This window comes from Chiloscyllium plagiosum, unplaced genomic scaffold (genome assembly GCF_037043375.1).
Source record: "Chiloscyllium plagiosum isolate Xiang-an unplaced genomic scaffold, Cpla_swu_hap1 HiC_scaffold_22, whole genome shotgun sequence".
NCBI lineage: Eukaryota > Metazoa > Chordata > Chondrichthyes > Orectolobiformes > Hemiscylliidae > Chiloscyllium > Chiloscyllium plagiosum.
The window spans coordinates 45748711-45762379 of NW_028270160.1; the positions used below are offsets into that span (position 1 = coordinate 45748711).

The 13669-nt window shown below is 42.5% G+C and overlaps 1 protein-coding gene across 1 annotated transcript in view; it reads right to left on the bottom strand.

Moving 5' to 3' along the window:
• LOC122561091 (myoferlin) overlaps positions 1 to 13669 on the bottom strand; it is a 227388-nt gene that overhangs the window by 53221 nt on the left and 160498 nt on the right. Inside the window, exons 49-50 of the mRNA XM_087999003.1 lie at positions 7739 to 7827; positions 3716 to 3811 (exon numbers count right to left, since the gene is read on the bottom strand). Of these exons, the coding sequence (XP_087855129.1) occupies positions 3716 to 3811; positions 7739 to 7827 (185 nt within the window). The remainder of the gene's footprint in view (positions 1 to 3715; positions 3812 to 7738; positions 7828 to 13669) is intronic.

The following is a 13669-nucleotide window of genomic DNA, read 5'->3' on the forward strand; positions in this document are numbered from 1 at the left end:
CTTGTAGCTCAATATTCTCAACAATATTAGAAAAAGACAATGTGAATACTGGTGAAAAAATTCATTTAGCGCTTCCCCCATCTCCTCTGACTCCACATACAACTTGCCACTACTATGCTTGATTGGACCTACTCTTACTCTAAATCATTCTTTTATTCCAGATATATCTATAGAAAGCCTTAGGGTTTCCTTGATCCTATCTGCCAATGATTTCTCATGTCCCCGCCTGGCTCTTAACTCTTTTAGGTCTTTCCTGGTTAACCTGTAACTCTCAAGCGTCCTAATTAATGGAGCTTCATTTCTCATTCCAACATAAGCCACCTTCTTCCTCTTGACAAGAGATTCAGCTTCCTTAGTAAACCATGGCTCCCTCGCTCGAGAACTTCCTCCCTGCCTGACAGGTACATACTTATCAAGGACCCACAGTAGCTGTTCCTTGAATAAGCTCCACATTTCAATTGTGCCCATCCCCTGCAGTTTCCCTCTTGCATTCTAAATCTTGCCTAATCACATCATAATTGCCTTTTCCCCCAGCAATCTATACCCCTCCCTTTCGATCACTAAAGTAAACATAACCAAACTGTGGTCACTATTACCAAAGTGCTTACCTACCTCCAAACCGAACACCTAGCCGGGTTCATTATCCAGTACCAATTTTAATGTGGCCTCACCCCTTGTTGGCTTGTGTGTCAGGAAACCCTCCTGCACACATCTGAAGTACTTGAACTATAGTATTCCCAGTCAGTCAATATAAGATAAAGGCCCCATAACAACTAACCTTATTTTGGACCTCACTACTCAACCTCCTGTATACTCTTACTACAATTTGGGTTCCTGTCCCCCTGCTGAATTAGTTTAATCCCACCTGGAGAACATTAGCAAATCTTCACCCCCCCCCCCCCCAATTATCCAGGAATCCAAACCCACCCTCCTGCACCATCCCTCTAGTCACGTGTTCGACTCCTTTCTCTCCCTATTCCTTGCCTCACTAGTACATGGGACAGGCAACAAACTGAGATAACAACTTTGTCCCAGCTAAGCTTCCACCCTAGCTCCGTGAAGTTCTGCCTTAAATCCCCATCTCTCTTCCTACCTATATCGTTTGGTACATACGTGGACCACAACCTGGGGCTGATTCCTCTCCCCCTAAAAGGATCCCAAAAACATGATCAGAGACATCACAAACCCTGGCACCGGGGAAGCAACACACCAACCACGAGTTTCTCTCGTTCCACCAAACCTCTGTCCCCCTGATTATGGATTCCCCAGTGATATAGCTACATTAGTAAACGATTAGAAAACACTTTGGGCTACAGCAGTATTTTGTCCTGGAGTAAAAATGCAACCGTAACACCTCTTTCCAATCTTAGAATGCACACAGGCCACAACAGCTCAGAATCAGACCCACAGACATTCGGATATAGAACTGGCTCAAAGGTAAAGGACAGAGGGTGGTGGTGGAGGGTTGTTTTTCAGACTGGAGGCCTGTGACCAGTGGAGTGCCACAAAGATTGGTGCTGGATCCACTAAATTTCATCATTTATAAAAATGATTTTGGATAGGAGCTTAAGAGATAGTGTTAGTAAGTTTGCAGATGACCCCAAAATTGGGGGTATAGTGAATAGTGAAGAAGGTTACCTCAGATTACAAAAGGGATCTTGATCAGTTGGGCCCATGGGCTAAGAGACAGATGGAGTTTAATTTATATTGATGTGAGGTGCTGCATTTTGGGAAAGCAAATCTTAGCAGGACTGATACACTTCATGGCAAGGTCCTAGGGAGTGCTGCTGAACAAAGAGACCTTGGAGTGCAGGTTCATAGCTCCTTGAAAGTAGAGTTGCAGATGGATAGATAGTGAAGGCGGCGTTTAGTATGCTTTCCTTTATTGGTCAGCGTATCGAGTACAGCAGTTGGGAGGTCATGTTGCGGCTTTACAGGACATTGGTTTGGCCACTGTTGGAATACTGCATGCAATTCTGCTCTCCTTCCTATTGGACTGATGTTGTGAAATGTGGAAGGGTTCAGAAAAGATTTACAAGGCTGTTGCCAGGGTTGGAGAGAGGTTGAATAGGCTAGGGCTGTTTTCCCTGGAGCATCAGAGGCTGAGGGATCTAGTCCAAAGATGACTGGGATCTTGTCCAGTTTTCTATCACCTTCTCAAAAGGCGACTCAATGGGCCACGAATGTTGGCCTGGTCAACGATGCCCATTTCTAAACAAACAAAGAAATTCTGACCCACAGTGCTGGACAAGAAAGGGATGCAATCAGAGCTCAAATCCAAAGTTACAATCCCCTCCCGAGGCAAGTTAGTGCTCTGCCACAAACAGGTAAAAACAAAATGACTGCAGATGCTGGAAACCAGATTCTGGATTAGAGTGGTGCTAGAAAAGCACAGCAGTTCAGACAGCATCCGAGCAGCAGGAAAATTGATGTTTCGGGCAAAAGCCCTTCATCAGGAATACAGGCAGAGTGCCTGAAGGGTGGAAAGATAACCGAGAGGAGGGTGGGGGTGGGGAGAAAGTAGCATAGAGTACAATAGGTGAGTGGGGGAGGGGATGAAGGCGATAGGTCAGGGGAGGGTGATGGAGGTAGGTAGCAAAGAGTAGAATGGGTGGATGGGGGGGGTGGGATGAAGGCGATAGGATAGAGAGGAGGGTGGAGTGGATAGGTGGAAAGGAAGATAGGCAGGTAGGACAAGTCATGGGGACAGTGCTGAGCTGGAAGTTTGGAATTGGGGTGAGGTGGGGGAAGGGGAAACGAGGAAACTGTTGAAGTCCACATTGATGCCCTGGGGTTGAAGTGTTCCAAGGCAGAAGATGAGGCGTTCTTCCTCCAGGCTTCAGATGGTGAGGGAGCGGCAGTGAAGGAGGCCCATGACCTCCATGTCCTCGGCAGAGTGGGAGGGGGAGTTGAAATGTTGGGCCACAGGGCAGTGTGGTTGATTGGTGCAGGTTGTTTGGTGCAGGAGATGTTCCCTAAAGTGCTCTGTTAAGAGGCGTCCAGTCTCCCCAATGTAGAGGGGACCACATCGGGAGGAATGTATATAATAAGTGATATTGGTGGATGTGCAGGTACAAAACTTTGATGGATGTGGAAGGCTCCTTTCGGGCCTTGGATGGAGGTGAGGGAGGTGGTGTGGGTGTAGGTTTTGCAATTCCTGCGGTGGCAGGGGAAGGTGCCAGGAAGGTGCCACAACCAGAAGCCTGTAAAACACGACATTTACTCATCCTTCACTTCAGCAAGCAAGGCTCCAAAACAGGTGCAATATTTGAGATTGGACTGCAAAGATTTTCTTTTGAGCAATTTGATGTTTTGTTGGGTAGCATCAATCACATACCTGAAGGACATGCAAGTCCTATACAGGAAATTAAATTCAGACTGTTTGCCCACCTGCAGTGTTTTTGAACTGACTGTATGGCAACTGTCAGCAAGATCACGGGCCTTCCAAGATTTACAAATCTTTCAATCAGTCCATTCATAAAAGTAATAGCCCAAACACCAGCGTCGTCTCTTGGGTCTCATTTGGCCTGCCCATGAAACTTCACTTCACTTGCACTACCAATCTGACCGGAGTATAGCCACAGTAAATAATGTAGTAAACAGAAGCAATAAAATCAAACATTAAGTCTTGACTAGCTTTTAAGAAATAAAGTATGTTGCTTTGCACCTGTTAAAAGTCCTTACCTACCAAAACATATTAGATTTACCTACTTACCCCTTCACATAGATATCACTCATTTCTTCTCCCGTAATGCTCGTTTCATCCAGAATAACATCACTGGTGTTCCAGATTACACAGCGAAGGAAATACCTGAAATGAACCACATGAAGTGACCACATTAAGTGCTGAATGTTGTATGGGAACCAGACCAGGACAATTTCTCTTCAACTAGCTGTTTAAAATTTGCATAAAAGGATTTGGAAGCTCATATTTAAAATCTTAGCAATTACCATGCGATTTTACCCAGTGAATACTTTACATTTTAACTAGTCTGAAAGATGCATTAGGGAGGAGAAAGTGAGGTCTGCAGATGCTGGAGATCAGAGCTGAAAATGTGTTGCTGGAAAAGCGCAGCAGGTCAGGCAGCAAAAGATGCCTTAGCCCATTTAAAACATCCAGATGTTAATCCTTCAAAACAGCAATGCGGAATTTGACACACTGTTCATACAATTAATTTCAACTCAGGTTTTACTGTACTGTTTTCTCCAAGGCTCTTAACTCAGCTGGGAGAGTTAAGACAATGGAGGAGAAGACAACATAGTCAAAGCCAAGATCATTTCAGATCGGATATTCACCTTGCCATTTTTCTACCAGTTATAATTAATTGCACGGCAGCATTGGTCCATTTCCCATTTGTAGCACAAATGTGCTGCGATACCAAGCTGGTCAGAATCAACTCATTCTTCATCGGCTAGCGCTTGGACTTTCATGGAGGGAATGGGAAAAACTCAAGTCGGGTGCCTCTGGCAGTTTCTGGAACACAAGGTCCCAATGCAATGTAAAAGGTGCAAACCGAGTAGATAGCTACAAAAGGGAGAAACTTCTGGTGGTACCTCAGGGAGCAGGTTCCACCTCAGGAGATCTTCTGGCTTATACAACTAGATGGCAGCTCTGTCGGCCCAACAGTGCTGGGTTATGAGCATGATCACTGCAGGGACATGGACAGCCCCAAAAAGAAAGGAGGCCAGACTTCAGCAAACCCAGGGTATTGCCTAGAGCAGGCAGGCCCTAGTGAGACAGATGAGGGGCTAGAGGTTATGGGGGATAGGTAAAAGGAGAATTAAGACACTTCTTTTGGGCTAAGGGGCTACCCTACATTAGGCTCAGTACTTTTGCAAAGAGGTCGCACCACCCCACTCCCTTCCTCAACATAGGTAAAGCTGCTGAGCTTCTCGACTGGAACAGGCCTACCCCTGCTGTGGGTGAAATGGGCCAGCCCTATCTTTATCATTCCCCTGCCATTCTCTCCCATTCTTAGAATTTGAGATATGGTGGGGTCAGCAGAGCAGGCAATGCACTGTAAAAATGTTCATTTTAAAACAAAGCCCCATCCAAGTGCAAGACCTAGCCTTCAATTTGATGTTTCTCAAACCAAATTCCTGCCTCTGTTGCAACATGGAAATTTGCCCATAACAACTTGCCCCACATTATTAAATGCTACTCAGCTTAAAAACTGACTCTATATAAAGCACATCTAAACTGGGTGGAAACATTTAATCTTTATTTTCCTTGAAATACCACATTCAACATAATGGGTTCATTTGCTCAGCAGTAATGGAATCAACTAAATGTGACTCTAATCATAATTAGCTAAAGGACAGGTGACACCAAAATTGGAGGTGTAGTGGACAGCAAAAAATTTACCTCAGAATACAATGAGATCTTTATCAAATGGGCCAATAGGCTGAGTGGTGGCAGATGGAGTTTAATTTAGATAAATGTGAGGTGCTGCATTTTGGAAAGGCAAATCAGGGCAGAACTTACACACTTACATGGCAAGATCCTTGGGAGGGATGCTGAACAAAGAGACCTTGGAGTGCAGGTTCACAGTTCCTGGAAAGTGGAGTTCCAGGTAGATAGGATAGTGAAGGTGGTGTTTGGTATGCTTTCCTTTATTGGTCATTGCACGGAGTATAGGAGTTGGGAGATCATATTGCAGCTGCACAGGACATGGGTTAGGCCACTTTTGGAATACTGTGCGCAATTCTGGTCTCCTTGCAAAAGGAACGATGTTGCGAGACTTGAAAGGGTTCAGAAAAGCTTTACATGTATGTTGCCCGGGTTGGAGGGTTTGAGCTATAGGGAGAGGCTGAATAAGCTGGGATTTTCCCCTGGAGTTTCAGAGGCTGAGGGGTGACCTCAGAGGTTTATAAAACCATGAGGGACATAGATAGGATTAATTGCCAAGATCTTTTCCTTGGGGTGGGGGAGTCCCAAAACTAGAAACATAGGTTTAAGGTGAGAGGGGAAAGATTAAAAAAAGGCACCTAAGGGACAATGTTTTCACACAGACGGTGGTACAATTACAACATTTAAAATGCATCTGGATAGTTATAAGGAATAGGAAGGGTTCAGAGGGAAATGGGTCAAATGTTGGAAAATGGGACTAGGTTTATACAGGGTGTCTGGGCAAATTGACTGAAGGGCTGCTTCCTTGCTGTACATTTCTCGGACTTTATGGCTGTAAAACATTTGGAAATGTTGTACAAGACAGAAATCACTAATGGCATCCATTTCATCGCTAAGGACTTAGTACTTATTTCAAGACACATGTATAGCACTTAAACTATATCAACATAACTCAAAACATAGGTTTATATTTCTCAGTGCCAATGTCACCTTTTCATGCTGTCAATAGAACATAAGTGCTTTACAGGCCCTTCAGCCCTTGACGTCGAGCCGACCTGTGAAACAAGTCAGAAGCCCATCTAACCTACTCTATTTCATTCTCATCCATTTGCCTATCCAATAACCATTTAAATGCCCTTAAAGTTGGTGAGTCTACCACTGTTGCAGGTAGTGCACTCCACACCCCTACTACTCCAAGTAAAGAAACTACCTGACATCTGACCTATATGCATCACCCCTCAATTTAAAGTTACGTCCCCTTGTGCTAGCCATCGCCATCCAAGGAAAAAGGCTCTCACTGTCCACCCTATCTAATCCTCCGATTATCTTATATGTCTCAATTAAGTCACCTCTCAACAACCTCCTCTCTAATGAGAACAGCCTCAAGTCCCTCAACCTTTTATCCTAAGACCTTCCCTCCACACCTGGCAACATCATAGTAAGTCTCCTCTGAACCTTTTCCAAAGCTTTCACATCCTTTCTATAATACAGTGACCAGAACTGAACACAATACTAGAGTTTTGTACAGCTGCAGCATGACCTCATGGTTCCAAATTTCAAACCCTCTACCAAAAAAACTAAAACACCGTATGTCGTCTTAACAACCCTATCAACCTGGGTGATAGCTTTCAAGGATGTACATGGACACCAAGATCTTTTTGTTCACCTACACTACCAAGAATCTTACCATTAGCCCAGTACTCTGCATTCCTGTTATTCCTTCCAAAGTGAAATCACCTCACACTTTTCTGCATTAAACTCCATTTGCTACCTCTTAGCCCTGCTTATCTACGTCCCTCTGTAACCTACAACATCCTTCGGCACTATCCACAACTGTATTGGCCTTGGTGTCATCTGCAAATTTACTAACCCATCCTTCGAAAACCCTCATTCAGGTCATCTTATAAAAGCGACAAACAGCAGTGGCCCCAATCCAGATCCAGATCCTTGCAGTGCACCATTAGTAACTGAACTTCAGGATGAACATTTCCCACCAAGCACCACCCTCTGTCTTCTTTCAGCTAGCCTATTTCTGATCCAAACCACTAAATTACCCTCAATCCCATGCCTCTATTTTCTGCTATAGCCTACTGTGGGGAATCTTATAAAATGCCATACCGAAATCTATGTGCACCACATCAACCACTTGACCCTCATCCATCTGTTTAGTCACCTTCTCAATAGAAAACAATTCAAAAAGAAAAAAAATCATGCCCCATCACCCAAAACACACCGTGCATAAAGAGACTAGGTGCTGGAAAGAACAGCTTTTGTCAACAAATGGATTTCATAGGCCAACAAACAATACACATTGTATTCTCAATAGTCACACCGAGACTTAACATGGATTTAATATGGATTAAATTGATACTGATACAGTTAACTTACTTTTTGGGTTTTCGGGGAGTGATGTCGAATGGTGGTCCAGGGGGCCCGAGACTCATTGGGTAAACATCAACCCACATCTGAAGCTTTCCCTAATAAGAAAATCAAGAGACATTTAGAATAATACAATTATGCAGCAGAGAAACAGACCCTTCTGTCCAACTCGTCAACGCCAACCAGATATCCCAAATAAATCTAGTCTCATTTGTTAGCATTTGGCCCATATCCCTTAAAACCCTACCAATTCATACCTATCCAGATGCCTTTTAAAATATTGTAATTGTACCCACTTTCACCACTTCCTCTGGCAGCTTATTCCATACACACACCTCCCCCTGCATGAAAAAGTTGCATCACAGGTCCCTTTTTAATCTTTCCCCTCTCACCTTAAACCTATGCCCTCTAGCTTTGGACTCCCCCAACTTGGGGAAAAGACGTGGCTATTCACCCTATCTATGCACTTCATGATTTTATAGACATCTATAAAAGGTCACCCCTCAGCCTCCAATGCTCCAGGGGACAAAAGCCATAGCCTATTCAGCCTCTCCCTAAAAGCTCAACCTTTCCATACCTAGCAACATCCTTGTAAAATTTTCGGAACCCTTTCAAGTTTAGCAACATCCTTGCTATAGCAGGGAGACCAGAATTGAACACAGACCACTTTGGAATATTGACCAGTGTTCCGTATGACTGTACATGACCTCCTAACTCCTAAACTCCGCGCACAGACCAATGAATGCAAGCATGCCAAACACCTTATGGACCATCCTGTCTACCTGTAGTTCCACTCTCAAGGAACTGTGTGCCTGCACGCCTAGGTCCCTTCATTTAAGAAGAACGTTATTTGCAGCCTCTCACAAAAGAGCGCTAACTATTCAGATTAGCACTTACGTCAGTATTAAAGTGAATATTAGAATGCTCGTTCTCTTTTCATTTAAAGTTAGACACAGGTCAGAATTCATACCACAAAGTGAACATCAGAAAATTTGTTTAGTGCATTCAGTTAAGCATCTTAAATTCTCTGCTCAATTACTGGAACTATCTTGCTCTTGAATGTTTGTCTCTTGAAAAATTATTTTGCGGGTAAGATGGATAAACTGGAATTTCACCCCGATTTGCCCCATCAAGGGCATCAAGAGTAACAATGTATTGGAGCACTCAAACCACACGTCGACCAAGCTACTTCTTGGTTATCTGTTCCATTCCATGAAGGGCATTTGTTGAATGTCTTTCAATAATGCCACATTGCCAAGATTATTCAACTCAAATTCATAATTTGCCATGCAAATCCTGGATTACTAATCTGATACTATAATTGGATATAGTTTTCCCTTTATCTGCAGTAATTTAACAAACTGCCCCTACAGATTTTAGATATCTTCTAGTTAGTACCTTATTTACCTTTTAAAGACAGAAGTGTGCCAAGGACTTTGATTATAACCTGAAGCTTTGGTCTTCATACAAAGTACACATTAGTTCTTACAGCTCTTCTCTTGACAGACTTTATGGACTGAAGGCTTCCGTACGACAGAAGAAAACATAAGGCTTGGGGTACAACTGGATTAAAGATTGGATATCTTTCAGCACAACTTTTGATTTGGGAACAGATCAGTGTTAACTTCTTTCATTGTTGTTCTGTTTCATTGAGTTGGGTATCGTCACTTCCAGTTGACCTTCTAGTCTCTAATCTCTCATCAGTTCCACACCAGTTCTCATCTTAGTTAAGTACTGTTCCCTTGGAAACATCTACAAGTAATTGCGCAAATTTACCTCTGCAGCCAAAGGCTTGGAGGAACAATAACTTCTGAAATTTCTCCACTCTTGGCTACAACTCTCATTCACCACATTTCAACTGCACATGTAGCAGACATTAAAACTCACCTTCACACAAAAAAGCCTAATTTTAAACAGTATAAATTTTGCCCCTCTCACTTTTACTGTGACCAAATTTCATATTTACACATTCCTTACAATAAATCTTCAGCACCTCTTCACTGGCTTCCCAAGAATTTCCCTTTTACAATTCCTCAACTTGTACCTGCTCCAATGCTCATATTCTCTCTTGCATTGTCCCTGTTGTCTTTGAACCCCACTAACTCCTATTAACTAAATTTTAAAATTCTTTCAATGACTTCAATCTTTCACAAACTCTAACCTTGACCATCTTTTCTAGCTTTCATTAGTATCAGTACCTGACTAGTTTTCTCATTTGGCAGCAGGTTTCAGTTAGATCAGCCTGCCTTGTGGAACGTCATTCCCAAAACCCATTACCCATCTACTTTCCTGTCTGTTTAAAGTCTTCACCAATCCCAAAGAACCAAGGAACTTAAAGGGAATATCAAGTTGGAAGAAAAAGAAAAAAAAAAGGCCAAAAATCTGATAGCTTTGGTGACCAGCATAAATTCAAAATCCAAAATAAGAGGACTACAAAATGTAACTAAAGGTAAACTAGTGAGGAGTATTAAAAACTGACAATAAGAGATTTAAATATAAAATGAAAGCGAGGTCAAAGTCCCTTAGAAAATTATTCTCGGGAGATAATTATGGTGAAAATAAAGAGTTAAAGTTTTTTAAAAAACGTCTTTATGGTAGAAGATACTTCAAATATTTAATAACTGAAGAATAGGTAATTAGGTACCACCCCCATCACTAAAGAAACCATATTAGACAACCTAATGGAGCTAAAGGCAGGCAGGTGCCTTGGCTCTGATGGCTTGTATCCTGATTTCCGTAGTAGTAGTAGTAGTAAATAGAGAGATTGAATGCTTTGGTTGTAATTTTCCAAACCTTCTTGGACTCTGGAGAAGTACCAGAGAATTGGAAAACTACTAAATGTGACACTCCTATTCAAAAAGTGCAGGAAAGCAAAAACCGGGGAACTATTGGCCAATTAGACTAACAGTTATTATAAAAATGTTGGAATCAATTAAGTTATAGCATCATATTGGGAAAATCGATCTATTCAAGCAGAATCAGCAGAGCTTCATGAAAGGGAAATCATGCCCCACTAAATTTATTAAAATGCTTTGAGAAGTCGCAGCCAGTGTTAATAGAGGAGAACTCATGGACGTGTTGCATTTAAACTTCCTAAAAAAGATTTTCAACGAGAATAAAAAAAGTCATTACATCAGAGGACACTGTGCTTGAAATAGCCTATTTCTTTTCAGGAATACACTAACAAGCAGGAAACAGTGAGTGGGGATAGAGGAATCTTTCAGGTTGGTGACATTCCACAGGGATCAGCGCTGGGACTACAACTTTTTGCAATCAAACGGGAAGGGGAGAAAGAGGGATAGGATGAAATGGGGGAAAAAAGGGAAAGGAAGTGGGATTAAAAAAAGAGAAAAAAGGAATACTTCTGTTTTTATTTCTGTTGGTCTTAACCCCCTGCTTGGTGCACACCTCAGACACAAAGCATCGTAAGATTTTTTTTTAAACTGAAGGTGCTGCATACAATTTCAAGTTATAATTGTGTCTTCAATTCCCTCTTCCTTCCAAGTATGCAAATCAATGCTGATAATGCAGTTTTACATTTGCTTCAGGTAATATTTTCTTTCAGCAAATCTAAATTTTCTTGGATGTCTGGTGTTGACTGCTCATCTTAACATTGTCACGCTGCCAAACGGTGTTTGAAAACTGCAACTTGTTTCTCAGATCTGAAATAGCAACAGGACCAACTTGTAGGACACAAAAAGAGTCTATTTGCCACCCAACTGAAGTTGAATATTGGTCAGAAATATACACTGGATCAGTGCCTTTAGCCACCACATCTTGGCTGGTGAGCTATTACCCAGTAGGAATTGAAGGGAAATATTCTAGAATGCTTATCTGTTAACCTTTGTGGAAAAGTTAAAACATTCACATGGCTGAAGATCAACAGCAGAAACATGAAAAGCCGAAGTGCTGCCACACCTCATGTGGGTAGTTTGCCAGACTCACCCGGAGGTCAGGCAATCAACAGTTGGACATCAAGTTCTATACGATTCAGTGTTGCACACACTACATGAATATCAGTCGAAACGTGTGGTGCTGGAAAAGCACAGCAAGTCAGGCAGCATCTGAGGAGCAGGATAGTCGACATTTTGAGCATGTGCTCTAATGAAGAGCTCAATGAGCTGCCAGAGGAAGTGGTGGAGGTTGGTACAATTGCAGTATTTAAAAGGCATTTGGATTGGTATATGAATAGGAAGGATTTGGAGGGATATGGGTCAGGTGCTGGCAGGTGGGACTAGATTGGGTTGGGATATTTGGTCGGTATGGATGGGTTGGACCGAAGGGTCTGTTTCCATGCTGTACATCTCTAGGACTCTATGACTCATGCCCGAAATGTCGACTCTGCTGCTCCTCAGATGCTGCCTGACCGGTTGCACTTTTCCAGCACCACACTTTGACTCCGATCTGCAGTCTGCACTTTCTCCACTGCAAGGTAACTATGTTAAAAAAGGGACAGAAATCAATAATGCTCATGGGCATCATAGGGGATTGATCATTGACAATTAAATACCTAATACTGCAGAACTGCACAGGGTCAGCGAAACCAAATTCACCCAAAATGTGATCAATTGCACAGAGCAAACCCACATCAAAAAATTGTGAATATGGTTCAATATCAGTTTGAAATGTGTTCCTGTTGCTTTGCTGGATTTGAGTAATTCAAATTCAGCAGCTTCAAATGAAATGAGATACAGATCAAAGTTCAATTTAGATTAAACCAAAACTGAGTTATTTATATGATGTGTGGTTTTCAGCCAGTTCTGACTAAATATTTTTATAACCATTGGATATTCAAAACAGTTTGCTATTTAAACATTTACTTTTCCGATTTATAGCATTGTTCTTCTTAAGCCAAAGCTTCAAAATATAGTTCAGTCTGAATTCAAGCCTCATTTTCTTTTTGCAACCTAGACCAACACAGACATCCCTGCCATCCAACCCCTTTGCCCCAAGCTTCAGGCCAAGAGAAGTAAATTAGGACATATGGGCCATCAAGCCTGTTCTGCCATTTAATATGCTCACGGCTGATCAAACACCTCAATGCTTTAACCCACACTAATCCCACAACCCTTTATACCAGTGATTGATCAAAATTCTCTCTCTTCTCAAAATACTGGAGTCTTCACAGTCCTAGTAAATCGTTGGAATACTCTACCATCAGAGTAAAAATAAAACAGTTCTAAGTGGTATTCTGGTTATTTTAAAAATTATTTCCCCTGATTCTGGATTCCCCAGCCTGTCAATCCCTCAAAGCTTTTGGTAGTTTTCAATGAGATCAACTCTTTCCTCAAAGCACTAATAAATACAGGTCCAGTTTTCCCCAATCTCTCTTCACAGGGCACTCCCATTACCCTGGGAACAAGTTTGGTGAACGCTCTGAAAACAAATGCTGGAGATCACAGGGGGGTCAGACAGCATCCACAGAGAGAGCAAGCTAATGTTGAGTCTTGATGAACCTTCAGAACTGAAGTGTGGAGGGGACAGCATTTATGCTATCGTTTGTTTGGGGCAGGGAGGGGGTGGGGGTGGGAGTGGGAGTGAAGAGAGCTGGGAGTAGTGGGTGTAGGGTGCCGGTGAAGAAAAAAAGATGTTGTTAATTCAGATTAACTGATTGGAATAGGAGAGAGAATGGCAGAACAGTGGTGTGCCTCCTGCCAGACGTGAAAGGGCAGCAGTAATTGGGATTGGTGGTTGGGTGGGGGTTGTTGACAAAACATGATAACAAGCTTAAAGAAAAGGGAAGAAAATGTTCACAACTTAAACAAGTGTGGATCTCATTATTAAGTCCAGAAGGCTGTAAAGTGCAGAGTCTGAAGATGAGATGTTGTTCCTCCAGTTTGTTCTGTGACTCACTGGAACACTGCAGCATGCCGAGGACAGATGTGGGCATGCAAGCAGAATGCTGCGTTAAAATGATTGGTTACGGGAAGGTCGGGATCC